The sequence below is a fragment of the Crinia signifera genome, chromosome 1 (genome assembly GCF_055691185.1).
Source record: "Crinia signifera chromosome 1, ASM5569118v1, whole genome shotgun sequence".
NCBI classification, from domain to species: Eukaryota; Metazoa; Chordata; class Amphibia; order Anura; family Myobatrachidae; genus Crinia; species Crinia signifera.
In genome coordinates, this window is record NC_139217.1 from 376498125 (window position 1) to 376525077 (window position 26953).

Sequence of the window (26953 nt, forward strand, 5' to 3'; positions counted from 1 at the left end):
CACAAGATGTTGATAAATAAAATGGAGGACCTGGGATTAGGGGCAAACATTTGTAGATGGGTAGGGAACTGGTTGTGAATAGTGCTGTATTAAATATGACGCCAGTACTAAGTGGAGTGCCACAGGGTTCGGTATTAGGGCCCATCTTATTTAACATATATATTAACAATATTGGGATGGGGTTACGCAGCAATGTAACCATCTTTGCTGATAACATAAAATTGAGTAGCGTTATTAAATCAACAGAGGATGTCATCGCATTTCAAAATGATCTTAACAATCTAGATGAGTGGGCTAAAATGTGGAAGTTGAGGTTCAATGTGGATAAATGCAAGGTTATGCACCTCGGGAGGCATAACCAGTGTGCTAGTTATAACTTAAGTGGGGAGGCATTGGGTATTCATCATAGAATTAGAAAAAACCCAAAGAAGAGCAACTAAGCTAATCAGAGGAATGGAGAATTTAAACTACGAGGAGAGATTGAGCACTTTGGGACTATTTACACTAGAAAAAAGACGTTTAAGGGGGGACATTCTCACCATTACAAATATATCAAGGGCCAATATAAGGAACTGTCAAGCACACTTTTTTCTACTAGTAAGGAATCTAGGACGCAAGGGCACATGTTTAGATTAGAAGAAAGAAGATTTTGTTCCCTCAAAAGAAAAAAAGTCTTTACAGTCAGAGCAGTCAAACTGTGGAACTCTCTTCCTGGAGACATGGTGTTGGCGGACACAATAAATACGTTTAAAATAAGGTTGGACAAAAATTTATTGGATAAAAACATCCAAGGGTACTAATAAGAATCATATTCTGTCTTTAAAAATGAATCATACTCTGTCTTTTACAAGGGATAAGCTATTAAAACCCAGGTTGAACTCGATGGACGCAAGTCTTTATTCATCCTTATCTACTATGTAACTATGTAACTATAAGTGTTTTCACCGGTGTTCTCGCTCATTTCTGTGTGTTATGCGATCGTGCTGCGCATTCTGAATGATCTAGCATTGCTCAGAATGCTCAGCAGTAAGCAAATTTCCCCATGTGTAGGCCCATTGTATTAAAAAGATACACTTTAAATCATATCTATGTATGTATCTATCTTTGACATCAGTTTTGTTTAACTGAAAATGACGACAATGTACAACCTGCATACTTATAAACTGTATTTTATTGTCTAACATACAGTGCCATAATAAAAACATAAAAAAAATAATTAAAAAAACTTTAGGAGATCATGTGAGAGGATGGTGGTATATGAAAGGGCAGCATGAGATAAATCCCAGAGGTCATCAGAGAAAGATACCTCATAAATACAGAAAAAATAGCGCATTGATAAGTGCTAGATTATGTACCATATATACTCGAGTATAAGCTACTTTTTCAGCACAGTTTTTATGCTGAAAAAGCCCCCCTCGCCTTATACTCGAGTGAGGGTCCCACTTGAGTCAATAAGTTTTCCCAGTTTTTTTGTTGTAAAATTAGGTGCCTCGGCTTATATTCGGGTCGACTTATACTCGAGTATATACGGTAAGCTAGGCATGTCCAATCTATAGCTCTCCAGCTGTTGTGAAACTGCAAGTCCCATCATGCCTTGCCACAGTTTTGCTTTTAGTGAATGCTGAAACTATGGCAAGGCATTCTGGGATGTGTAGTTTCACAACAACTGGAAGGCCATAGTTTGGACATGCCTGATTTAAACAATGTAAGGAAATTTGAGAATGCTGAAACTCAATTTCACTCATGATCTGACTAATATTGCATACAGTACATACTACAATATGCACAATGATGACTAGCCATGATTACATTTTTATGTACTGTATATTGTCCAGTCTTGCGCATTAATCGTAGATTTTGCACGCTCCAGCATTAGCGATGTCATGTCGTTTGTACATGCTGCTCAATCTGAGGATAATGCCAACGCCAGCTATACACCTGTATTTGGCCACAGTCAATATTGTTTAGTGTGTATGCACAATATTGTTTGTCTGGAGCTCAAGGGAAATAATGAGCGATATTGTATCATTTGCAGTGTGTGCCCAACATCAGGTTTTGATTTTCTAAACTATGAAATTAACTTGAGAACATCCAATTTTATATTTACACACAAGTGATTTATTAGGTACTTGTTTAGTTTCACGGTGGCAGCATGGCCACACGCTACTTCCGGGTCTGTGTCCCTTTGCGGGGCTCGCTGCGCTCGCCCATGCTGCGGGCTCGGTGGCTCGCTACGCTCGCCACACCATCTAGAATCAACTTCATGCCAACGTGGAAAGTGGAAGTATGAACTATCCACGTTGGCATGGAGTTTCTTTTAAAAAGTGTGGTGAGCGCAACCAGGAAGTATCATGCGGCCATGCTGCCGCCGTGAAACTAAACAAGTACCATTAATTATTATCTAGCCTAAAGCTTATCCAGAAAGATGACTTTTTAAATGAACTACAGTATGTGCAGAAATGCTAGGCAGATGATCGGAAAGGCAAACCTACATACATACAGAAAATGTTATTTAACATTGGCTTATAATTTTCAACAAATATTCAGCAGCAGGTCAGATACAATAATAGGATCAGACTGATTTTGGAATGATAATTAGACCTTGAACTAAAAATTGGTTGCTTTGAAAAATGATTGCAAAGTGTGTATCTGGGTGACTGGGAATTGGAGAGTCTGAGCTTACAAGTACTGATTGTGAATTCAAGTTGTTTAAATAATCTATTTTCAACATTTCTTGTGCGCAATTAAATTCAGCAACAACCTTTTTAATTATGCAATGAAAAATGTGGCTCACTCATGAATATGGTTCTATCATTGACGGTGGCTGTGCCTAACCGATAATTATGCAAAATATTCCACCACGGCACTGCTCGTCATGGCAACAGTTATTTGTTGGTAAGAGTCTTTATATCCTAGCAAGAGGTTGGGAACGCTAAATATAATTTAGAGATATTTATGGCAGTAACATGGTGATTGCGTGCAGGTCAACTGAGAACAGAAATAGCATCCTTAATCTATGTCAAGCATCGGTCGACCCTGCTTCTAAAAATGATTGGTGGCAGGTCTGATTCCAGTTGCTAACAATAGTATTATTTCAATGGTGGACAGATAAGCAGCTGCATCACTTCCAGTAGACATTGGACCCATCAGTGCTGTGGGAATATACGGAATACCCAGGCTGACTTATCATCTAACTATATTTATCAACAGCACAATGGCCCAATGGCGTAACAATGGTGCAGCAGACCCCTTGGCTTGGGGGAGCCAGCGCTAGCGGGGTGTGTCACAGGCACCAGCGTACTGCTGACATTAAGTGGAGCTTCAGCCAGGCCAGTTGATGCCCAGCTGCGGCAAAGGCGCACGTCATGATGTTGCGCTGCCGCTGAGCTGGGCCTGTCTCCCATTGTTGACAATCACTGTTCACAGAGCCTATTGTCTGCTATGTACAGGATGGGTGAACAGGGGCAGGAGGCTAAGCAGCTGCCGCAGCAGCCTTACCAATACCAGGTTTTGGGGGATGCAGCTGCTTGTGAGACTGGAGGATTTGGAGCAGGTATTGAAAATATTTGCTGTGGTCCCTTCTACAGATGAAGCCTTCTTCAACTAGCCTTCTCTGGTGAACCATGGCTCACCAAGGTTTATTAGGGAATTATCAGGGGATTAAGTCCGACAGCTCTGGCTCACTTAATCCTATTAAAGGGATAGATGCAGATGGCTCTATCGGTACTTACATTTTGGGGATATGTACTTAATATTTGCAGCAAACCTGCAAAAATATGTGTTTAGCTGGAAATAAACAAATTTCAATGATAAAGAGGCCCCTAAATAGCTTACCTCTTGTGTCTGTAATAGTTTATAAATGTAAGAATGAAAACCAGTAAAATGTGTTATTACATTCTTACCTCAGACTGAAAGCTCTTCAGGACTGGAGCCACAACCTCCCGTATTTCCTAAAAGTAGAAATATTTTTATGATATAAAGCCAGAATATAAAGCCAGTGAACCCTATGCAATTATCGAAGGTAAAATGGTGATGTATAAAATTTACTAACTGTGCAGCCAGTATGACAGTGGGGTATCAGTCATATACACCACATCTCTGATTAATTTTTCATCCATAACAATTAATCCAAACCGCTCAAATCTGTCTTATTCTCTGGCAATGATTCCCTAAAATCTTACAGATGTGTCCTCATACACTATTGCAGCAGATGAGCTAATCATTCTTCGCTGTGCACCAGGTGCCGTCTTTTTCACATTAAAATTTGCATCTTACGCATAAAGCGATACAACAAAAAAATAGTTTCACCAGACTGTACTGATTAATTTAGCATGTGATATTTGGATATCTGTGTGCAAAGAAGTCTGAATCTGTATAGTAAGTGCTACAGTGCAGCAGCCGTGGCTTTTTTTTCTTTTTCACAAGTTCCGCGCAGACTCGGGAATATTTAATTATTAACAGATTTTTTTTTTTTTTTTAACCAGGTGAAAAAAAATCTGCAAAATGGATTTTCCCTATTCAATGCTTGTAATGATCTTTAGAAAAATCCGGAACGGGCGAAAACCACATGGATCGATGAATTTGCTGCCGGTACGTGTTTTCAACCACTTTTGGCGGAAAATATGCATTAATTGGTGAAAATGCCAGCAATTGAATTTTATAGGGGTAATTAAGTCTACTTTTATCAGCTAACCTCAGTCACAGAAAGATATAAAAGTGTTGCAAATCAAATTATTAAGTGCAGTCTCATGAAGCAGTTTTGTCGCATAACATTGTCGCACATGCGCATACTCATGCCGCATTGAGGCTGGTTGTAGGAAGACACATCTGTATGTCTTGAGGGTGTGGTCGAAGTATTCTTTTGCTAAAATGCTTTGGAGAATTACTTGTTTGGCAGACTTTTATCTCACATACTGAACCTTATTATGTACTGTATAATCTCCATTATAACGATTCTCCAATTTTATTTCATGCACCTGTTAACTATCCCCAAATCTAAGTGTTCACGTAGGACAGTGTCACCCTGAGGTATAATAATACTTCCATACTGTTGGGGAAAGCTTCTCTCTGTTCAGAAATGTAACAATTCTACAATTCAAGACACACAAAACAATAATTTTCTTGTTCTAATTATTCCTGAATAAAAAGCAAAAAATCATTACTGGACAGATAGGGTGACATTTAATAGGATGCGATTGGTGTTTTTTTGAGAATTTTAGGCAACAAAATGGCGATATCGCATTTTTTGCCGAGATCGCATACTTAACAGGGTGCGCTAAGTCCCGTAATTAGCACATTTTTATCGCATCCAGATGTTTTCCCCATACAAAAGTATACAAATAGCTTATTTAATGGAATGAGCAAACGAAATTCGCATTTTTAAAGTGTCTAAAAATCGCAAATTTTTCAGACCAGGTCCTGATGGGCGAATGGACCCTTAAGCAACTTTGGTCAAGGGCAGAAATGGTTAATTTTCACACAGGTGTCCTCTTTTATATATATATATATATATATATATATACACATATATATATATATTCTTTATTTATATTTTTCAAATATAGGAAAAAAGGCATTACAACATTTAGTAAACTTATCTGAGACTATTGTGATAGTCCAATACAGTGAACATTGGCAATACATTTAAAACTTGTCTTGTGATTTCACGGTTACATGTTGAAATAAAATGGTTCTGTAACAACTTGACAGGCTAAGCAATCTAATTATGTATTGTAACCAAATGCGTAACTAGGTAGGGGATACAGTTAGGGAGGGGGGGGGGGGTATATGACTGATGGGAAAGAGTGTCAGGGGGGAGGGGGAGCGGAAGGGGTAGGAACCTACGGAGAGATGAGGATATGAAAACACTTTGTATGGGCCGAGAGATTCCACTGGCTTAGAATTTTTCTCGCTCTATGTCCAGGTGTGCCTGGAGCCACTGATCTTGGCTACTAGTGGGTGTTTGGTATATGATTTTTATATGTGGATGAGGATTGGAACTCGAGCCATGGTAGCCATGTGGCTACGTAGTCGGATTGCTTATCCAGAACTGAGTGGAATATATCCTCCATGGCTCTATAAAAGTCCACTCTCTGGAACCATTCCCATATGGTCGGGGGGGATGTAGACCTCCAATGCACTGGCACCACTGCTCTTGCTGCATTATTGAGATGTTTCAGGAGTGAACGCCTATATTTAGCAAAGGGTATGGTGGAATGAGATAACAGCCAAAAGTCGGGCTTCTCTGGTGTTTGGAATCCCAGAATCTCCGACGAGATCCGTATCACACTCTCCCAGAATTTCTCTATCTTTGGGCAATCCCACCATATGTGGATCAGGGTCCCTCTCTGTGAGTGGCATCTCCAGCACATGGGGGACACCGAGGGGAAAAATCTGTGAATCTGGGGAGGACATCTATACCATCTGGTTAAAAGCTTATATTGTGTTTCCACAACCTCTAGGCTAGTAGAATTTTCGCAATGTTTCTCCCACTTTATGTGTATGCCCCTCTGGGATAGATTAGCGTCCCAGGCCGTACGGAAGGCGGGGATATCTGTAGAGTGTGCCTGAACTATGATTTTGTAGATGGCCGACACTGTGTGGATTGGTTCTGAGGGCTGTGAGCACAATGCCTCGAATGGGGAGAGACCCTTCGCAAGAGAGGGGATGGTTCTCTGTGAATGAATAAAATGTCTTGCTTGAAAGTAGAACCATGTGTCTGACTGTAGTATTGCCTTGTCTTCTTTTAAATCGTTGAAGGATTTTACATTACCTCCTGCTATCAGATCTATTATTCTGGTCAGACCTGCCCGGCACCATCTGCGTGCTATGCTTCCTGAGGTCCCTGGGCTAAAGTGGGTGTCCTCATTTTTACGCATAAACTACCCTACATATACAGTAGGAGCAAGTTTCATCTTTGTTCCTTTGGCCATGGCTATTCTATTGTTCTCAGCTGCAATACGTATTGTATTGCAGCTGAGAACAATAGAATAGCCATGGCTAGCCATGGACAAAGGAGCAAAGATGAAACTTGCTCCTACTGTACCCCAACATCATTAAGGACACCTGTGAGGGTTTTAGAGATGGAGATTTTGCAGAGTGGTTTGGAGTTGGCTGTTTGAGATTTTTACCATTTGGAGGAGCTGCGCAGGAGGAGGGAGGAAGCTGTGAGCCAGATCCAGTTACCCCGAGTACTACGTGCTTCACGCAGGTATCAGGCTAGGCTCTATCAACCAGTTGTGGGGATGTTTCGGCTGAACCGCAACAACCTCTTGAACTTATTTGAGCAGGTGAGAGATGATTTGGACCCTCACGAGGGTGCCAACTATGCAGTGTCTGGGCTGCAGAAATTAATGTGTGCCCTCTACTTCTTGGCCACAGTCTCCACTCAGTCTGTGACCTCATGGTCGTTGGAGGTCTCATAAGCAACTTTCTCTAAGCATCTCACTCAAGTGTTACTTGCTTTCAAGAAGTAGTGGTGCACATATATCAGATTCCCACGTTGTGAGTCCGTGTGGCAGGATCTTAAGGTGGCTTTCTATCGGCTCTCAGCATTCCCAAACGTACTGGGAGCCATAGATTGCACCCACATTGGGCTTCAGGTACCACACGTGAGGGGACACGTCTATATCAATAGGCATGGCCGTCACTCTCTGAACGTGCAGGTGGTATGTGATGCCAACCTAAAAATACTCAGTGTGGTTGCAGGCTACCCAGGGAACTGCCATGATGCCTATATTCTGCGTCACTCAGCCCTCTGGGACCGATTCCAGGACCACCAAATGCCGGAGGGCTGGCTGCTTGGTAAGTATATTTTAATATATAGAAATGTTTGCCCATTATGTATAGTGCTACAATGTGTTACTTTACATACTAACCAATTATTACATTCTACTGTGGTGTCCCAATAGTGTGTAAACTGTACCCACAACTCTATCAAATCTTCATTACCTTTTAAAGGTGAAGTCAGTCTGCCTAAAATATGGCTCTGCTTGTTTTGTAAACCAGTAATTAGCAACAGTAAGTGTATCCTGTACTATAGTGCCTGTTGTTTGAAATTTAAAGTGGAACTGTAGTGTGTATTCTCTTCTGATATGTGCAATATATTGGTGGAATCAGTCCCTCTCCTTTACCAGAATTCTTTGCATATTGTTGTTGTCCCCCTTGCTCATGTAAGACCAATGCACATATGTTACCATATACTGCACTGACCTCATCTCTTCTGTAAAGGTGACTCAGGATATGGGTGTCTTCCGTGGCTCATGACACCTCTACGTTCCCGGAAGGCCCTGCACTGCACCGCTATAACGATGCACACGTTGCCACCCGCAATCTTGTGGAACGCACCTTCTGGGTGCTGAAAAGTCGTTTCAGGTGTTTGGACAGATCATCAGGAATACTACTTTACCACCCAGCAAAAGTAGTGATGATCGTCCAGGTTTGCTGCATGTTACACAACATTGCCCTCTCCCAACCATCTTATGTTGAGGATGATATAGAAGATGTGCCAGCTGGTCTAATGATTAAGACAAGACGGTTCTTAATTGATAATATTTAATAATTACTAAATTCTAACATAATAAATGTACAAAGTATCATAAAAACATGGTTAAAAAGAGCAATATGAAAGAGTACTCAGAGCTGAATATGTGAGCAAATTGGAACCTCCAACTTTTGGAAATATAAAAAATTGTATAATCAGTTAGTCCAGCGGGTAGTGACTGTAAGTGTCCTTGGGTGCCCTATGATTTCAAGGGCTCAAGCCTCCCGATTTGGCGTGTAAAACCTCCCTTTCATGCTGGATGTTGGATTAGGAACATGCAAAGTCCCAGTAGCAATATGTCTAGTAATTTGGAGTGCAAACGTCGGTGCGAGATAGGACAGGTCACTTGCGATAGATGGATGGGTCCAAATGGAGTAAATGAGCTCATTAGCATTTCCCCGGATAATTTGGAGTCCGGCTTCCTCAGAAGCAAGTGACTACACTGCGTCATTTCCAAGGAGTCTGTGGGTTGCTGCAGTAGTTGTGATGATCCTGTGTAAACAAACAAATGGGTAAGGATTCCACCATAATAGTGCAGTATGTGTCCTTATGTTTCTAAGGTGTCTTGTGGGTTATGCCACATAACAATGGGTACTGTCCGTTACACATGTACACCTGGACTTTATTTAATGCTTAGAGTGGTAATAAGAGTGATGGCTGTTTCACATTACATTCATTTCCTTTAGTATGTAGTGGCAGGAGAAGAATGTAATGTAGGCTATTGTGCATGTAACATGGGTGTGTGTACTGTGTGTGTAATGGTGACACATTCATCTTTCTTACCTGTAGGCTCTGCATTAGGACCAAAGCATCTAGATCGTTGTGGTGCGTTAGCACTTCGGGATGGCTGATCTGCAAACAAAATGGTGGACAGGCGTTAGAGACCTTGCATGGACAGCATTTATTACCAGCATGCATGATATTTTTTTCTCCCCCCCCCCCCCCCTGTGACACACATGGGTCATGGGGACCAATTACTTATATTATTTTGCAATATTTTATATATAGTTAAAATAATTCTACAAAAATGTTTTTGTCTCCAAAATGGCTGCAATAATGCTGTCTGTATGGAGGTGTTTTAGCTATCACATGACAACTATGTTTGGGACCAGAGCCATTTAAACATTTAGGGGGTATTCAATGTCAGGGGAACGGCTGTCGTGCCCCTGTCCCGTTCTCGCTTTGCTCGACTTGAGCTCGGCGGTCAGGATTCAATGTCCCGGCCGCTAAGCGGCGAGAAAGGGGCGTGCCTGCAAGTTGAGGACGGAAATAGACGAGCTACGGCCGGGAGCTCGACTACGGGAGATGGCTGTGGGAGCACGACAAAGATTGAATACCCCCCTTAAACTTGTAACATAATATGATATACATTTGTACCAAACCAGCAGTTGTGGAACTACATGGCCCAGCATCAGCAACAATTTCCATCTATGACAAAGACATTAACCTAAGTTCCACTTGCTGGAAAATGTAGTTCCACAGCAGCACTATTGTTATGGTAACATTACAAGAGAGCATTACAGTTACAAAACATTGCAATGTATGATGTACATGAAAATGTGTGAACACTTACCAGCTTGGGGTGGAGTTGGTGGCCTATCTGTGTCCGCCACATGGAGCCCAGGAAGGACCTCTGGTGGGATGATACGCTTCAGTTTTTTATCGAAGGAGGTGTAAGACACGGGTTTGGGGCTTCCTCCTCCAGTGAGGCTGGCCTCTTTGACCTCGGTGGCCATTTTGTTTTTCAGTTGCCTTTTTATGTCGTTAAATCTCTTTTTGACATTTCTCACTGTCCTTTTGTGGCTGCTTACTGCGTTCACGGCCCCTGTAATAGAGTCTCACATGGCCCGTGGCGTAGCGAGGGTGGAGATGGTGGAGCACAACCTCCGGAAGTTTAGAGGGTGCCGGAGCCGTGCCTGCACCGCCAGCTTGCCTGCCAGCCCTGCACTGCCATCCCTGCCCGCTCAGGGGCATAGGGAGTGTGGTTCTAGTGGAGCTTGCGCTCCAGGCGCCGGAAATTCTAGAGGGTGCTTTCTCTCCCCTCCCTGTTACAGCAATACAGCAGTGGCCGGCTTCTTTCTCTCTCTGCCCCAGTGATTTATTCTAACAGCTGCAGTAGCAGCATACCTGAAGGCTGTGCTGCATCAGTCAGGGTTAGACTTGGGCTGAATGCAGCACAGCACAGGGCTGATCATGGTGCCGTGTTCAGGGCTCTGAGAGGGTGCAGGGCTTAGCGGGCCACGGGGGGCAGGGGTTAGAGTGCTGCCCACAATGTGTTGACCTGGCTGCTAGGTGCATGCAGCCGCATCCCCAGAGTTCCTTCGCACTCCTCCCCTTCCTTTCCCCTGTCCACTATAATAATTCAGCCTGCAGAGATTAGCTCTTTCCCCAAACACACCGTAGAGCTGATGGTCTGATGCAGCTTAGCAATGCTGCTGCCTTGGAAAGAGGAGGGCTGCCAGTGATAAGGAGCACGCAGCTGTAACCTGCAGCAGGTACTCACAGTAAGAGATTTTTTTTTTTTTCCCAATTTATAGTCTCTCTACCCCCCAGCAGCTGTGGCCTACTCCCTCTGTCTCCATATGATAATCTAAGGGTTATACTGTAGGTGATTGCATGATGAGCATCTGGAAGCCTGGAACAATGGTCCTTATTCTGATCGGTGCGGCCGGATCCGATTATGCGGCCAGGACCGTGCGTGCGAAACCCCGCCTTCCATACGGATCGCCAACTCCGTCCGTACGCGGTAAGAAGCTGGCCGAACGGACCGCACGTGTATTTTTCACGGAATACGCCTCCTCCATCTCAGGGAACCTCCCCCATCATTCGATGGTCACAGACCATCGAATGCAGGACCGAGTGCTCCACCAGCTCCCGCAACCTCAGACCACACGGACATTTTTCCGTGCAAAAGCAGGGATCTGGGCGGGCAGCTGACATCCGGCGATGTCATATGTCCGCCCCCTACACGTGCGTCACGGCCGCATTACCATACGTATGCCCAGCGTTTGCATGGGAACGCCCATGAAACGCGGGGCGTATGCATATGGTAATGAGCCCAAATAGCCCTTCACGCCCCTCTCCACCCCCTGTTCGGAGTGTTCACATTTCATGCGGGATTTGGCCGTACACCCCGCTCGCACATGCGCAGAGACGCCTCTGCACATACGCAGACACAAAACATCGGCGGCACGATCGCACGCGGATATTACCGCACCGATCAGAATAAGGGCCAATGTCTGTATCTGTCAGACCGGCACTCGTCCCGGAAGACGACGATAACCTGGGTGCCCTTTGGAACTATGATGTAGTATTCGGTACTTAGCAAGCAGCGGCACTCCACAGGATTTTTCAAGTGAACAAAAGGTTTATTAAATCCGACATTTAGGGCCATAAACATGTTACCCAGGCCCGGGTCAGAGTTGGCGGCAGGGAGAGGAGGCGCAGCACTACTGTTGCTGCTGATCCCCTCACCTCCATTGATTGAAGGCGGCATTGTTGGTTTCAGCTGGCCTGGGTCTCCTCCCGACTCCCACGCTGCTTCTGCTGGATTGCCGGCTCCTCTGCTGCTGCCGCCGACACTCCTCATGGCCCGCTGGCAGTATCCCCAGAGCGCAGGGTAAGCAGCAGGGGGGGGGGGGGGGGCACAGAGAAAGGAGCAGCAGGGGGGGCACAAAGAAAGTAGCAGAAGAGGGGGGGGGCACAGAGATATGAGCAGAAGGGGGGCACAGAGAAAGGAGCAGCAGGGGGGGCACAGAGAAAGGAGCATGCATGGGGGGGGGGCAATGGGGAAAGGAGCAAGCACAGGGTGTAAGGAGTAGGCATCAGACACAGGGGGCACATGGTAAGGAGCAGACACAGGGGACATGGGGTATTGAGCAGGCACAAGGGGAACAGGGTAAGCAGCAGGCACGGGGGACACAGGGCAGGCATCAGGGACAGGAGGGGGCGCGAAATATGCCCTAACTCCGGGCACAGTGGCACCTAGCTACACCACTGCACATGGCCCTCTTCCGCTGTGCAGTGGTCCTGTTATGTTTGCCCAGCAGTAGTCTTATACGGGACCATAGCGCAGACTAGTGCGCCATTTTCCTCATAGGAGAACCACACCTTACGGCCACTTTGGGTGTGTCCACTTTCTGCCTCCTCCTTCACCACCTCTGAGGCGGCCATGTCCCCCTTCTTCTCCAGGGCAGTCTCACCCTCGTCCTCCTCACCTCCATCTTTATCCACCTCAGGCCAGTCAGCATCAGACATGTGGGCCTCCTGCTGCTCCTCCTTGGACTGTATGCTGAACAGGTCCTGTGTGAGTGGATGGGGATGTAAGAGGTTCCTCCACCTCCTCTTGCTGTGCCTGCTCCTCCGAAGTCCAGGCTGGGCTAGGCCTGTCTGTGGCCATGCTGCCTGCCACACTGCTGCCTCTCCCTCTCAATGTGCTGCCTCTCAGCATGCCTCTGCTGCCTCTCCCCCTGGCTCCTCTTGCGCTGCTGCTGCCTGTGACTGGCCCACTGCTCTCTCTGCCACCTGCACTTACTGCCACTCCTCTCCATGCGCCTTACTACCTTTCAAAGGTCAAAATGGTGCCTGTGCGCCTTTATATAGGGGGTGTGATGCATAATTAGGTGGGCCAATAGGTTAGGGGGTTATTTGTCAGGCAGTATTGTAATTCGCATTCCGGTTGGTCCTAAACTCGCACATGACCGGCGGGGAAAATTGCACATTTATGTGTCATAAAATCGCATTGCATCGCACCACATCGCATCTCTTCGCATTTTATCGTACTTTTTGGGCGCGTTTTCGCATCCCATTAAAATAATCGGTTTTGAAGGAAAAAATGTAATTTTAAAAAGTGCAATACGGTGCGATTTCAAAATGTTACTAAAAATTGCATCCTATTAAATGTCACCCATAATTACTAAAATGTTTAAGGCGACAGCCAATGAATGAGCAGATTGTGCCCCCCAGCTCTTTTTTAATTGTGCCTACAATCAATAAAATATATCAGATTATATATATATATATATATATATATATATGTATATATATAAATATATATATATATATATATACATACATATATAAATATATATACACATACATACATATACACATACACACACAAGTTTTTTTTGCCGGCACTCCACATCCACAAGTACATCCAGTCTGGTGCACTCTAAGTATCCGAAGTAGTTTTTTCTGTACTCTGTGGCTAGCATCCTGAGGACGGGGTGTATCTCCCCGAAACGCTAGATGAAATGAATATGCCCAATAGAATCTGATACTGCTGAAAAACGTCTGTGTGCCTCTTTCATTGGATGGTTATATATATATATATATATATATATATATATATATATATATATATATATATATATAGATAGATAGATAGATAGATAGATATATATATATATATATATCCTGCTACAAGATAAAAGGCTCTATTTGTATCTATATTATTTTTTTTTACCTCAAAACATATTTTATCAGCAAGCAGTAGGTTAAGCAGTAATTGTATTGTAAAATTACTATACCTCAGGGACATTCTTCTTGAACTCCCGGCTGAGTTCAATAAGACGCTTGTGGGAGTGCTCGCTCTCTTCCTGCCGAGCAGCCAGCTCCGATGCAAGAGAGTTCAGCTCTTTCTGCAACAAGAAAGGGAAGGGGGGGGATTGGATTTTTTTTTAATATCATACACAACCCATATCATGTCCAAGTTTGCAAACTTTCAATTCTGTGAGACAGCCACAATATTGACTACTAGTATGAATTATTTAAGGGTGGGGAAAAAGTATGTATTCAATGCAAAATCAGGACAGCTTTTAGATAATGAGAAGCTGCTATAATCAATATTCCTCAGTGAAGTTTCTTTCAAAGGGATTCAAGGGCCTCAGTTCACTAGTAAACTTTTCTGTAGCATTGCGGGATGCAATAACGTTTTCTCATAGATTTAATGTAAAGAAAGCATTGCTGCCAGCTGACATATATCAGCAGGATGGAATGGAGCCAGGCTAGGACTTACTTATGCTTAAGTGTTCATAAATAAGACTTTTAAACATATATATGGCTTTTTAATTTCAGCACAATATGGTAAAATTAATGTGCCCAAATACAGCAAACTGACCTCTGAGCGTTACAGATTCAGTCATAAGCAGTTCACACTAAGTGCAAGTCAGACAGCGAGATAGGAGGCGCGCGCTCAGCAAACCCATTCGCCGCCCTGTACCAGACTAAAGTAGGCACGTTACTAAAGGACGTCACACAAACAACTCAATGTTTAGACTAACACAAATTTGACAGTAATTCCAAAATGGAATCCGTTACTTTATTCTATATATGGAGTACTCCTGTTTTATATAGAGGGGAACAGGGGCGTCATTTTATCCCAGTCACATGGAGGCAAGTTATAATAATAATAATAATGATATTTATATAGCACTTTTCTCCCAATAGGACTCAAAGTGCTTGGAGTTGGAGTTTGGTGCCCCCTTAAAAAAAAAAAAAAAAAAACAGTGTCTGTAGTAATTTGGCAGGGATCAAGCTATGCTGTGATTTTACCGCTGGCAGCAAGCAGAATCAGCATTCAACAATGGGTCACATCTCACAGTCCAGCAGCAATCCCTTTCCGCAGCACAGGCTGAGCATTACTAGGTGGGTGCCTTATTTTCCCTATTGCAGCAGGGCTCCTGGGACAGAGCATCCGGTGCGCCATACAGCTCTAGTGGAAGAGCAGCGGTCACACTTGGATCCCTACAGGTGATCCATCTGGTCATGGAGCCCAGAGGCAGGTCGGAGTTGCGCCTCTGGCGGAGGGTGGGGGGCAGACATTAAAGCATAGGGTGAGTGTAGAGAGAAAAACCATTAGCCAACCAGTTTCTTTCAATTTAAAAGCAGCGTTTTAAAAAGGTCAGGAATGGATTGTTTTCTCTCTCCAAGCTTTGATAAATGTCCTCCATTGTAACATTATGTTAAGTAAAAAAAAACAACAGACAAGAAGGAATGAATATTCATTCATTTTTGTGAAGAATTATAAAATCTAGAAGGATATTTCAATCTAGAAAGTGACCAAAATCCCTATTTATCAGCACTTGAGGTTTTGTTGTGGGGCATAGATCTTTCAGATTCCCTTGCTTTCTGTACTACATACATTCCATACTTATAGTTAACAAAATAAATAAAAACACACAAAAGATTAATGACTGAACTAGGGCCCCTCAGGTTTAACTTTTGTCTAAATCAGCACATCTTTTGTCTTCTGCATCAATGCCTCCAGAATAGGTGCTGCTCTTGTCTGCTCAACAAGATTGAAGTAGCAACAGCTACCATGGTCCTGTTCAGCTTGGCCCAAGCCCCATCAGGAGGATGGATGTGGACTACATTGTCCAGAATCTTTTTTGGGTTAAAAATGCAACCACTGTGACAACTGCGATTACACTAGCAAAGTGGGAAAATATTAAAACCTGTGTGGGCAAGGACAAGTTTAAAGGAATGTATGACCTGCAAAAATTGTCGTAAGGAAAAGCAACAGTCAATAGTCTATGCACACTAGCAGCAATATGCGCCCGCAGCAGCTCACCTTTATCTATGGGGACTAGACTGTTGCTTAATAAATATATACACCGACTTTCATTACTGCCTTTACATACAGTATGTAGGTGATTGCTATTATATGAATTGTTTGTGCCTTCTTGTTATTTTATTTATTGTATGCTATATAGATTGATGTAACTGATGCATTATGTTTAATTAAATATTTTGAAAAAATAAACTGTAAAAGGGTGTCAAACTATTTGTAAGAACATATTATTGGCGTTATGGTACTTTTATTAGAGATAACATCTAATAAGATCCATTATTGTATAAGTTTAGACCACTATATTATTATTAATAATAAGATTATATAATATATATGCATGCTGGCTTGAGGTAGAGTATCAGTACCAGTATGTCAAGTCTGCTGGAGGGAGCAGAAGAGAAGACAAGCGCCATGCCAGAGCAGAAGGTTGGGGAGCTCAGGAGACTGCAGTGCAGAGGGGAGGAGATGAGTAGGAAGAAGGCTGCAGGGAACATGGACACCGGAGCTCCCCATAGGATGAATGAAGAGAACTTCCCATAGGATGAATGAAGAGCTGCAATGAGGTGCATCGGACCGGAGTGTCTCCTTTCAAACAAGGTTAGTAGCTCCTACACACCACCTCAAGTCTGACAATAGCACCCCCCAGCTTACCTCTAACTATACACCCCCTCCACCAAAGCCTAACTCTCACTATACACCACCCTCCCACACAGCCTAACTCTAGCGATACACTCCGCTCCCCCACAGACTAACTAACTATACACCCACCCCTTGCACAGCCTATCTATACACCCCCCCACACAGCCTAACTCTAACTATACACCACCATAGCCTAAGTATGCACCCCCCACATGGCCCAATCTTAACTATACACCATACCCATTAGCCTAACCTTACATTTATACCCCCCCCCCCCCAATAGCCCAACCTTAATTATACACCACCTGTAGCCTAACCCTACCTATCCAGAGCAAAAAAGTAGGCAACAAAGATAGTCAAGGACCAACTACAGATGGAGCGCCTCTCAATATTGCCGCCAGCTCGCCATGGCAGAGGTTCTGGCATTCCGATTTTCTTCTTGCGCTGCCGTCTGCCAAGGGGCATGGGTGCACGCCATGCAATACAATCCGCCACCACTGGGTGGCTAATGCTCCATCAAGCTAGCGTCGGAGTGATATACTGTAATGTGCCAATGGAATCCCGCCATTCGTCGTACGGAGCGTGCTTACAGTATGAGATGCTCATGCGTAATGGGACGCTCATGCAGAATGAGACACTCGTGAACATCACTGCAAGCAAATGGGCTGTGTAGTGTAATGATCCTATACAAATATTTACCTTCATGTTCACGTAGCCGATGCTGAATATTTTGAACTGTTGGTACTGTGCATAATGTGTATGCAGCTGAAGTCAACTGCCTCCTCCCCTTCCCCCAGGGGTGGAGGGGGTTGACTTGACCTGAATACAGTACATTACTTTACAATATCTCCAGCAGCGCTAATCCACGAAGGGACCGTCTGTAGCGACTCATGTCTGAATGAACGGGTCCATTCTAGTCAATTGGGAAAAATGTGTCTACTTTGCACCCTGATATCTCTGGTTCTATGTGTCCTAGAGACTTGAGACTGGTATCATATGAAAGAGGAGACTCTTGGCTTACAGAAGAGACTAAGCAGGAAGGGAAGCAGCAAGCATCCATAGATAAGGTCCCCTCCAATTGTCCACCTAATGCAGCTCATTACTACTGTAAAACTTGCAGAGTGGCACGCTTATCCACTACTTTACAACACTTGACAAGAGCGGCCAGACTTTCCACTCAGATGCATCCTAGTGCCTTTTGACCAAAACAACGAAACGCATTAGCGTTCGTGCCCATGTAGATGCATGGAAAGGTTAATAGGGAGGCAGGAGTTTTTGTGTGCTAAATATACAGTAACTGACCTACTGTAAATTTGTTGGAAAAAATAAGTTCCCTTTAATAATCAAACTCAGGCATACTGTACTTTAATGTACAACATGCAGAGCAGCACGCTTATTCACTAGCCTACACACCTGATAAGAGCTGTCTATCTACAGTACTGTAGCTTACTGGACAGTACAGTAGTAGCAAAGTAGTTCCTGCGCTACAGAGCTTTTTAATGCTGTAGTCACTTCATGCACACGCTGCAGCACAAATTTCACGCATGCGCAATGAGGATTTCAAAAAGTGACATCTGGTGGATGATCACTGGTATTGCACTGATCCGGAGACGCCACTGCGAATCGCCAAGCTTTTAAAATGTATCGCGACGCTGCACGCCGTGGCCCGCCATCGTGGACTGGAGATACAATCGCCATAGGTCGGTTGAATGAGAGGCGCTCCATCTGTACATCCTGGCCATGGCTTGTTTAACCTGCTGCGATCAGGCAGACGCTACAGGGCTATTCCCACCAGGTACAGTAGAAGCCTAAAAAGTTTCTTTCCTCAAGCGGTTCACCTGTCGACACATGAACTCATGAACACCTCACTGTCTAGTCGCGCCATAACCATTTGCACATAATCTAACACGGTGTCCCCTCGGAATAACTTTCTATATGACTGTACATGTTCCCCCACCTGTTTATATTGTTTATACTGTATGCTGTTTACTTGTTACCCACCTGGCTGCTGCACAGCAAATCGAAAACACCTAGTATACGCAAGTATACCTGGCCAATAAAGCTGATTCTGATAAATCCCCCATAAACTAACCCTAGCTATACACTCCCCACAGCCCAACCACTCACCACCCACCTGCAGCATAACCCCATCCATCCCCCTCCCCACATCCTGCCTGTGATCGGCGTCAAGGTGCTCACTCGCCGCACATGCCCGCCCGATCACTTCCCTGCGCAATAGCCTGGCCGGTAATTTAAGGTCTTCTCAGTGGACATGCCCACCACTGGAGGAAGCGTCGCTTTGTGCCCAGGGGACCAGCCTGTGCACGGAAAGTGCATTCCTGTGATTGGCATCATGCCGCTCACCCACCACACATGCCTGCCCTCTCACTACCCTGCACAACAATAACGGTCTGGAATATCATGTACACAACAACCCCCCCCCGTGGAAACCTCGCTTTCTGCCCGGGTTTCCCATCACTCCTCCTCCTCTCCACGACTGTCCCCATAGTACGAAACACAGCGACAGAGCGCCACCCTCAGCACAAACCCCACATTCTTCATCATCCGCTTCTCCATCCCCTGGCAGCAGCCGCACGTCTGCGTGGTCAGTGCCTGCCTGCGTATATGTCACCCTAACAGCTCAGCATCCACACATACTATATAGTTTGCTGGTAAGTTGCAATACAGCACATCCTTCATAAAATACAAACCAGATTTCACACAATACCAGTCCTCCCAGGATAAGGGGGCATAGCCCCTTCTGACTGTGTGAAGAGCACCCATAGAGCACTTTTTGCTGTGCGACCATTAGTTTGGTCAGGATTAGCCATTATGTGCTGCTAAACCTGACCTTAATGAGCATGAACAGTGCAAAAAAAAAAAGAATTGAATCTCCAGTCACTTAAGACAAGAGATTGTGCGCAATATATCAATTTAATACGAATCTCTGTGTTTTCAGATGTACAATATTTGATGAAAAGTTGAGATCATTCCTGTCCCTGTTAATGAATCAACAAAATAAAATAATATGGTCTGCATTAATTCTATTCCTATAACTATGCATTTGGTTCATACAGATGCTAGATTGTAGAAAACCTTTTCTGGATGAAGTGTAAGTGGTGTTAGAGAATTTGTAGGAAAACAGCAGGAACAGTGGATTGTTATGACCGACCATTAGCCAACATACAACGACCTGCCCACATCTGTCTGCTGCTTAATGTAACCTAATTGGGACATTAGCAATTAGTGGTGAAGATCAAAGCAAATCATGTGCATACACTTAGTATCACTCTCAGGATCATCATGATGGCTGTTGTAAGGTAGCTCAAACAAGGACCAATATTACAGAAATAATTGGCTGCATTAGACTACTAATGTAAGATGACCCTGGGGAGACCATAGAAAGACAAGTCGGCAATCTCTCATAGCAAACAAATGGCAAGAGAAGGAAAAAGAAAACGCTGCTTACTGATTCAATATAGAATTATCAGCATTCATTATGGAACATATTCTGCAGAGACACTACAAAGTTACGGAGTAACTGACACATGTTAAACTGAAGTGTTAGAGGAGATGTTTGGGATTTGCTCTGGCCAAGCTGTGCTGCCAATCCCCTGTGGGCATAGAGCTTTCAGATGTCTGGAAAGGGTCAGAGACTTCCTTGAAGAGGAGGGATCTTCCCAGAGCTGCTTTGAGCTCCAGAAAGGAAGAGCAGGGTGTAAACAAATGCACGTGCATAACAGACGTAAAACTGTAATTAGATTCTCTAGTGTAAATATATAATGAAATTACTAACCAGGGCTGTTTTAAGAAATTCTGCATGTTAGTAGGGGGATAGCGCATCATCTAGTCTCATAAATCTGAAAGAAGCAAGAAAAAATGGATGGTTGTGCCCTTGAGAGGCCGCTGTGTGTGAAATATGTGATTTTCCTATTAAAGCTGCAGTGAGAAATTTTTTTTATATTAATTTTTTAATCATTTTTTAATCTCTGCCCCCAGCCCCCGTGCACCCCCCCCCCCCCCCCAGCCGTCGTCTGGGAGGTGAATGGATGCCGCACAGAGTATAGCAGACAGCAGCGGCGGCAGCGTAGGAGGTGAATGGATGCCTCTGTGCGGCATCCATTCACCTCCCAGATGCTGCGGTCCGCAGGTTGCACGTCCCCCATTGATGTAAATGGGAGCAGGGTCGGATGACCCGGCGTACCCATTTACACTGTCCTCTACCCAGGTCCTAGCCATGTTCTACCCAGGTCAGGACCTGGGTAGAAGTCCCGTGTAAAGGGACACGGCGTGTCCTATTTACACCGCTTCTGACCCGCCGAAGACTCAGGGTTTTGCGGCGGTGTAAAAGGGGTATAAGTAAAACAGCATAGAATTATCAGAAGCAATTTCAATATTTTAAGTAAAAGTCTGAGCCTGTAGAAGATGAGGGGACAGAGAACTCTGTTAACTAAATATATCTCTATTTAATATTTGAAATGTATTTAACTATTACAGCCACCTTTAGTATAAGTCTATCTCTATCTAGATTTTTTGTCATAGAGCAGCTACTTACAGCAGATGGGTTGTGGTGCAGAGAAGACTAATTGAGCATCTGGGGGCGGGGGGGTGGGCGGTGCCAGTGCCAGTGATTTCTCTCCACGGAGTTAGGATCACCATCAGCATTTGTATACATCTGCAGGGGCACACAGGCCATTGCCAGCAGTAACCGGAGTGCCAGGTCGCCACCCATCTATGTTTGCGAACTATCCAGTTTGCTAAGGACCGCGGCACCCGCTCATTTATCTTACCAAGGACGTCCAGCCCACACTCTGCCCAGCGTTTTCACCAGTAACCCTTTCTATCATGGAAACATCTCAGCACACAGCTGGTACTAAGGGCATTGTAGTTACACCACCAGGAGAAACCCTTACCTTCTCTGAAGATGAGGTAGGGCATATTCTGTTTGCAGAAGAGCCAGCCCCGGATGCTGAAGCAGAGGACATCTACAATGCTTTATTAAAATTAAACCGCCGTGAGACTGACTATCTGCTGCACGGTCAATCATTGTCGGACTATTATAGAAAAAAATTCATACCGCGCGGTTTCCGTGTCCGCAATATCCCCACCATTGGCAGGTCAAGTCCAGAGTTCTGCAGGCGTTGGGTTGCCATACTCAACAAATGCAGCCTGGACTTGATGCTGCTAGTGGAGGAGGAGGCGGGCAAAGAACTAAAAACCATCCGCAGCAAGATTGACACCTTTAAAGCTGTACACACGGAAGCATTAGCCTCCCCTGAGTTTGACTCCTGGGCCGTCAAATTGAAAAATCAATGTGATAATTACCGCCGGGACCTGGCACGTTTCAAACGCACCAAGCTCACTACAGTTGAGACAGATTATGAAACCAACCAGGTTTACAGTTGGCTCACTGGCAGCGAACCCCAGCCCCGCAATTATTCATCACAACCACGACGCGGCTAGCGCTCACGCAAAACCCCTAGTGCTCAAATGCCAGGCTCGTCCCAATCGGACAGTGACTTTGCCCCGGTGGAATCAGATGACGGCACCATCACTAGACGTCCCCCTTTAGGGGTTACAACCAGGAGGGATCCGGCAGGAAAAGAACCCGCCGCGGTGGCCAAAGGGAGAGGATCTACAAAACGAGCAGGCCCAAAATAAAGGCTATCTTCAACCTCTTCGACAGGCCGTTGACTCCAGATGAAGAAAGGGTCTTGAACAAAGGCCTGTCTTTCATCCCCACCACCCGACATGACCCATTCGAATGGCAGCTTGATATCCACAAAATGAGCCGCAAATTAAGATTAAAGGAACATTTCCAATATCATGAGGCTCCTGCACAGATATCGCCCATCAACCAATTTATCCGGACCCACAGTAAATCTGTTTTCGATCCCATCTCACAGAACCCCTCTATAAAGACTTACACACGTCTGCTGGATTCATCCATGGAGAGATTCAAAGTGGCCACAACAGAATTTCATCCTAATCTGACTAAAGGGGAAACCAAAGCTGTCAAAACACTCAGCGATGACCACAGCATAGTCATCCGCCCCGCCGATAAAGGCGGGGGCATCGTCATCCAAAACCTCAGCACCTACAAAGCGGAATTAATGCGTCAACTCTCGGGCAATAAAACCTACAAAAAACTTCTAAATGACCCCACTGAGAGATATCAAATAGAGCTGACTATGCTCCTCAAAGAAGCAGTTTATCATCACAAAATTGATCTCAAGGACGCTTTGAACACCCCTCATCCAATTTTGCCCATCTTATACAGTGTACCCAAAATCCATAAGCACGCCACCCTACCCCCCCCCCCCCCCGGACGCCCAATAATCGCCGCCCAAGGTAGTCTTTACCAACCGGTTTCCCAATTACTCGATGTCCTAATTCAACCATTCATTGTGATCCAAGATACCCATCTTCTGGATACAACCAGCTTTCTGAATCGGCTTAATGCACTCCCTAAACTTCCACTGACGGCTATCATGTGTACGATGGATGTTACATCCGGTACTTGTTTCCTAGCAGGGCGCCCACTACTCTATTTACGTAGTGGGCTATTCAGGGTAAGGAAATTGGATCGCATCGCATCGTATGCCCTTAATGGCATCCAATCAGATGAGATCCAATTTATTATCTTATCCTATCTTTTTAATGGGCTAAGTCAGAGAATACATTAAAAAGATAGAAATCGGATCGCATCGCATCGTATGCCCTTAATGGCATCCAATCAGATGAGATCCAATTTATTATCTTATCCTATCTTTTTAATGGGCTAAGTCAGAGAATACATTAAAAAGATAGGATAAGATAAAAAAATCGTATGGCATACAATGAGATGGGATCCAATTTTTTTTATCTTATCCTATCTTTTTAATGGTGAAAGCGCCTAAATACATGTGAAAGATAGGATGCCCCCCACTATCCACGCCACCCCGTAGCGTGGCGAGCACGGTTGACGCCATCCCGCCATCAACGTGAACCCGAAGCGTGGCGAACGCAGCGAGCCCGCGAGGGGCGGCGGTACGCGTCCTCCGACCTTTTCATGCCCTACTATCCACTAGGGCGTGGAGTGAGAATAGAATAGTGTGGCGAGCGCAGCGAGCCACCGAGCCCGAAGCGTGGCGAGCGCAGCGAGCCCCGCGAGGGGACGCGGATACCTTCACAGGTAAACGCGTCCCTTCGCGGGCTTCCCAGGTGTCCGCGTCGCCATGGACACCTGGGAAGCCCGCGAGGGGACGCGTATAACTGTGAAGGTATCCGCGTCCGCTCGCCACGCTTCGGGCTCGGTGGCTCGCTGCGCTCGCCACACTATTCTATTCTCACTCCACGCCCTAGTGGATAGTAGGGCATGAAAAGGTCGGAGGACGCGTACCGCCGCCCCTCGCGGGCTCGCTGCGCTCGCCACGCTTCGGGTTCACGTTGATGGCGGGGTGGCGTCAACCGTGCTCGCCACGCTACGGGGTGGCGTGGATAGTGGGGGGCATCCTATCTTTCACATGTATTTAGGCGCTTTCACCATTAAAAAGATAGGATAAGATAAAAAAAATTGGATCCCATCTCATTGTATGCCATACGATTTTTTTATCTTATCCTATCTTTTTAATGTATTCTCTGACTTAGCCCATTAAAAAGATAGGATAAGATAATAAATTGGATCTCATCTGATTGGATGCCATTAAGGGCATACGATGCGATGCGATCCGATTTCTATCTTTTTAATGTATTCTCTGACTTAGCCCATTAAAAAGATAGGATAAGATAATAAATTGGATCTCATCTGATTGGATGCCATTAAGGGCATACGATGCGATGCGATCCGATTTCACTACGGTGCCGTACGTAGAAAATCTGGGCGCCCTGCTAGGAAACAAGTACCTTACATCCTTATACACCTCCATCCCCCATGACCAAGGGCTCTTGGCCATGAAGAATTTCCTAGACTCGCTGGGCACAGAATTTACGTTTGACAAAATACTTTATCTGCAGCTACTGGAATTGGTATTAAGGCGAAACTATTTCAGGTTTGATGGCCAGATATACCTCCAACAGTCAGGATGTGCCATGGGATCGGCCGTGGCACCGGCATATGCAAACGTCTTCATGATTGCACAAGAAAGCATATTCTTCACAGAACAAATCGCCAACAATAACATCATGTTGCTGTGTCGTTATATCGATGATCTATTTATGCTGTGGCAGGGCACATCAGATCAATACATCAACCTCATGACGGAAATTAATTCAATGCCAGGACCGATAAAATTCACCTACACATGGAGCAACCAATCTATCAACTTCCTGGACGTGACTGTCACTTTAAATGAGGGTGTCATCAACACCACTATATTTTACAAGAGTACAGATCGAAACACCTTACTGTTATCCAGTAGCCATCACCCACCGCCTCTCAAGAAGGGATTGGCATATTCCCAAATGCTACATGCTGCACGTAACTGCAGCGATACGGAATCGCTTCCAGCTCAACTAGACATCATCATACATAAATTCCAAGAACGGGGCTACCCCCTGGCATCTTTACAATCTGCCATCTTTACAATTTGACAAAATCGTCAAGATCTGCTACAGTCTACCCGATCCAAAAGGAGATAATGACAGGGTTTTCCCCTGGTCTACTAAATTCGACACCAACAGCAGCCTGATACCCACTGTCAGTAAGGCACTGTGGCCTATCCTAGCCACTGATCCTAAACTGCCATGCTTCTCACGCATACGTCCCATGACATGCTATAAAAGAGGCCGTCATTTAAAAGACCTCCTTGTACATACAGACATCACAGGGTTTGATGACACCAGACCAACTACCCGCCAATTAAAGACCCCAGGATGCTATAAATGCATCAAATGCACCACCTGCAATTATCTAGTACAGTGTTCCTCGTTTAAGCATCCCCATGATGACAAAAGATACCAGATCCGGCATGTACTCACATGCAGCACTAGATTCATTGTCTACATCATTCTGTGTCCATGCGGACTATACTATGTGGGCATGTCGACCCGACAATTTAAGGAGAGAATGGCCGCTCATCGCTCGGCCATCAAAGCGGCGTTAGAGAACAAACCAATGGACCAACCAGTGGAATCACATTTCAGAACCCAAGGCCACACACTCTCTTCATTGAAGTACTTCATGATAGGTGGTGATCGACAAAAGGCCTTACTGCGGTTGGAAGCAAGGTGGATTTTCAGACTAAACACTGTGTCACCCATGGGTCTGAACGAACGAATCATGTGGAACATGACATGACCTCCGGGATTATGACATAGGTTATTATAGTAACAATCACCAGAATTGTCATTTCAAGCATCTGGACCCAAATGTGACATCTGTCTGTGTGCTTTCAAACAAGTTCAGTCTGTATCTTCTTAGGTTGTAGTATCACCCCCATATTGTATGTATATGCATTGATGATGTAACACAAACCTGCCCTGTGCCAGTACTGTGAGTCAGTACTGTTTCCTTAACGTATATGAGCATTATGCCAAAAACGTTAATTACCACTGTCACCAACAGTATTGGTTTATCACTGTCATTGGTGGGTATTCAATGCCAGTGCGAGCGGCCGGCGAGGGGGTTAAACTGCGAGGATCACAGAAAACCAGTGATCCTCGCAGTTTAACCCCCGCGCCGGCCGCTCGCACTATGCAACGTGCCGGGGGAATCCTCGCAGTCACAAAACTGCGAGGATTCCCCGAAACTGCGAGAGCCGCGGCTAGTGCAGCAAACTCGCTGTAATTAGCCTCGGCTCTCGCAGCTTTTGGAGGCACATTCGCAAATTCCCCCTCGCTCAAAAAACGGAGCGAGGGGGAATTTGCGAATGAGGGGGGGGGTCAGTTGAATACTGACAGGGTGAGCGGTGACTGCGAGCAAAAAGTCCTGCTCGCAGTCACCGCTCGCCCACGGCATTGAATATATGCCACTATATCTAGCACTGACCGAGTGTTTTTTACATTAGTGTATGTTTGTATTTTTATCTTTCTCACAGCACCATTTCCCACTGCTGCATCCTCCCGAGTAACCTCCGATACACAGCGTGCGGTAACCTAGCAATGGCCGGAACAACATACTCGTCACCCTGTCTGCTTGGCAACGGGCTCTGACGCTGAGGCCGCTGCGTGGTGACGTCAGAACCCGGAAGTTGGACCCGCTCTGCATCCGGAGAGCGCCC

General features: G+C 45.0%; 1 protein-coding gene across 2 annotated transcripts in view; it reads right to left on the reverse strand.

The window, feature by feature from the left end:
* CUX2 (cut like homeobox 2) overlaps positions 1-26953 on the reverse strand; it is a 374431-nt gene that overhangs the window by 220432 nt on the left and 127046 nt on the right. For both annotated transcript variants that reach the window (XM_083151418.1, XM_083151419.1), the window contains exons 2-3: positions 14074-14184; positions 3903-3950 (exon numbers count right to left, since the gene is read on the reverse strand). In XM_083151418.1, the coding sequence (XP_083007544.1) occupies positions 3903-3950; positions 14074-14184 (159 nt within the window). The remainder of the gene's footprint in view (positions 1-3902; positions 3951-14073; positions 14185-26953) is intronic.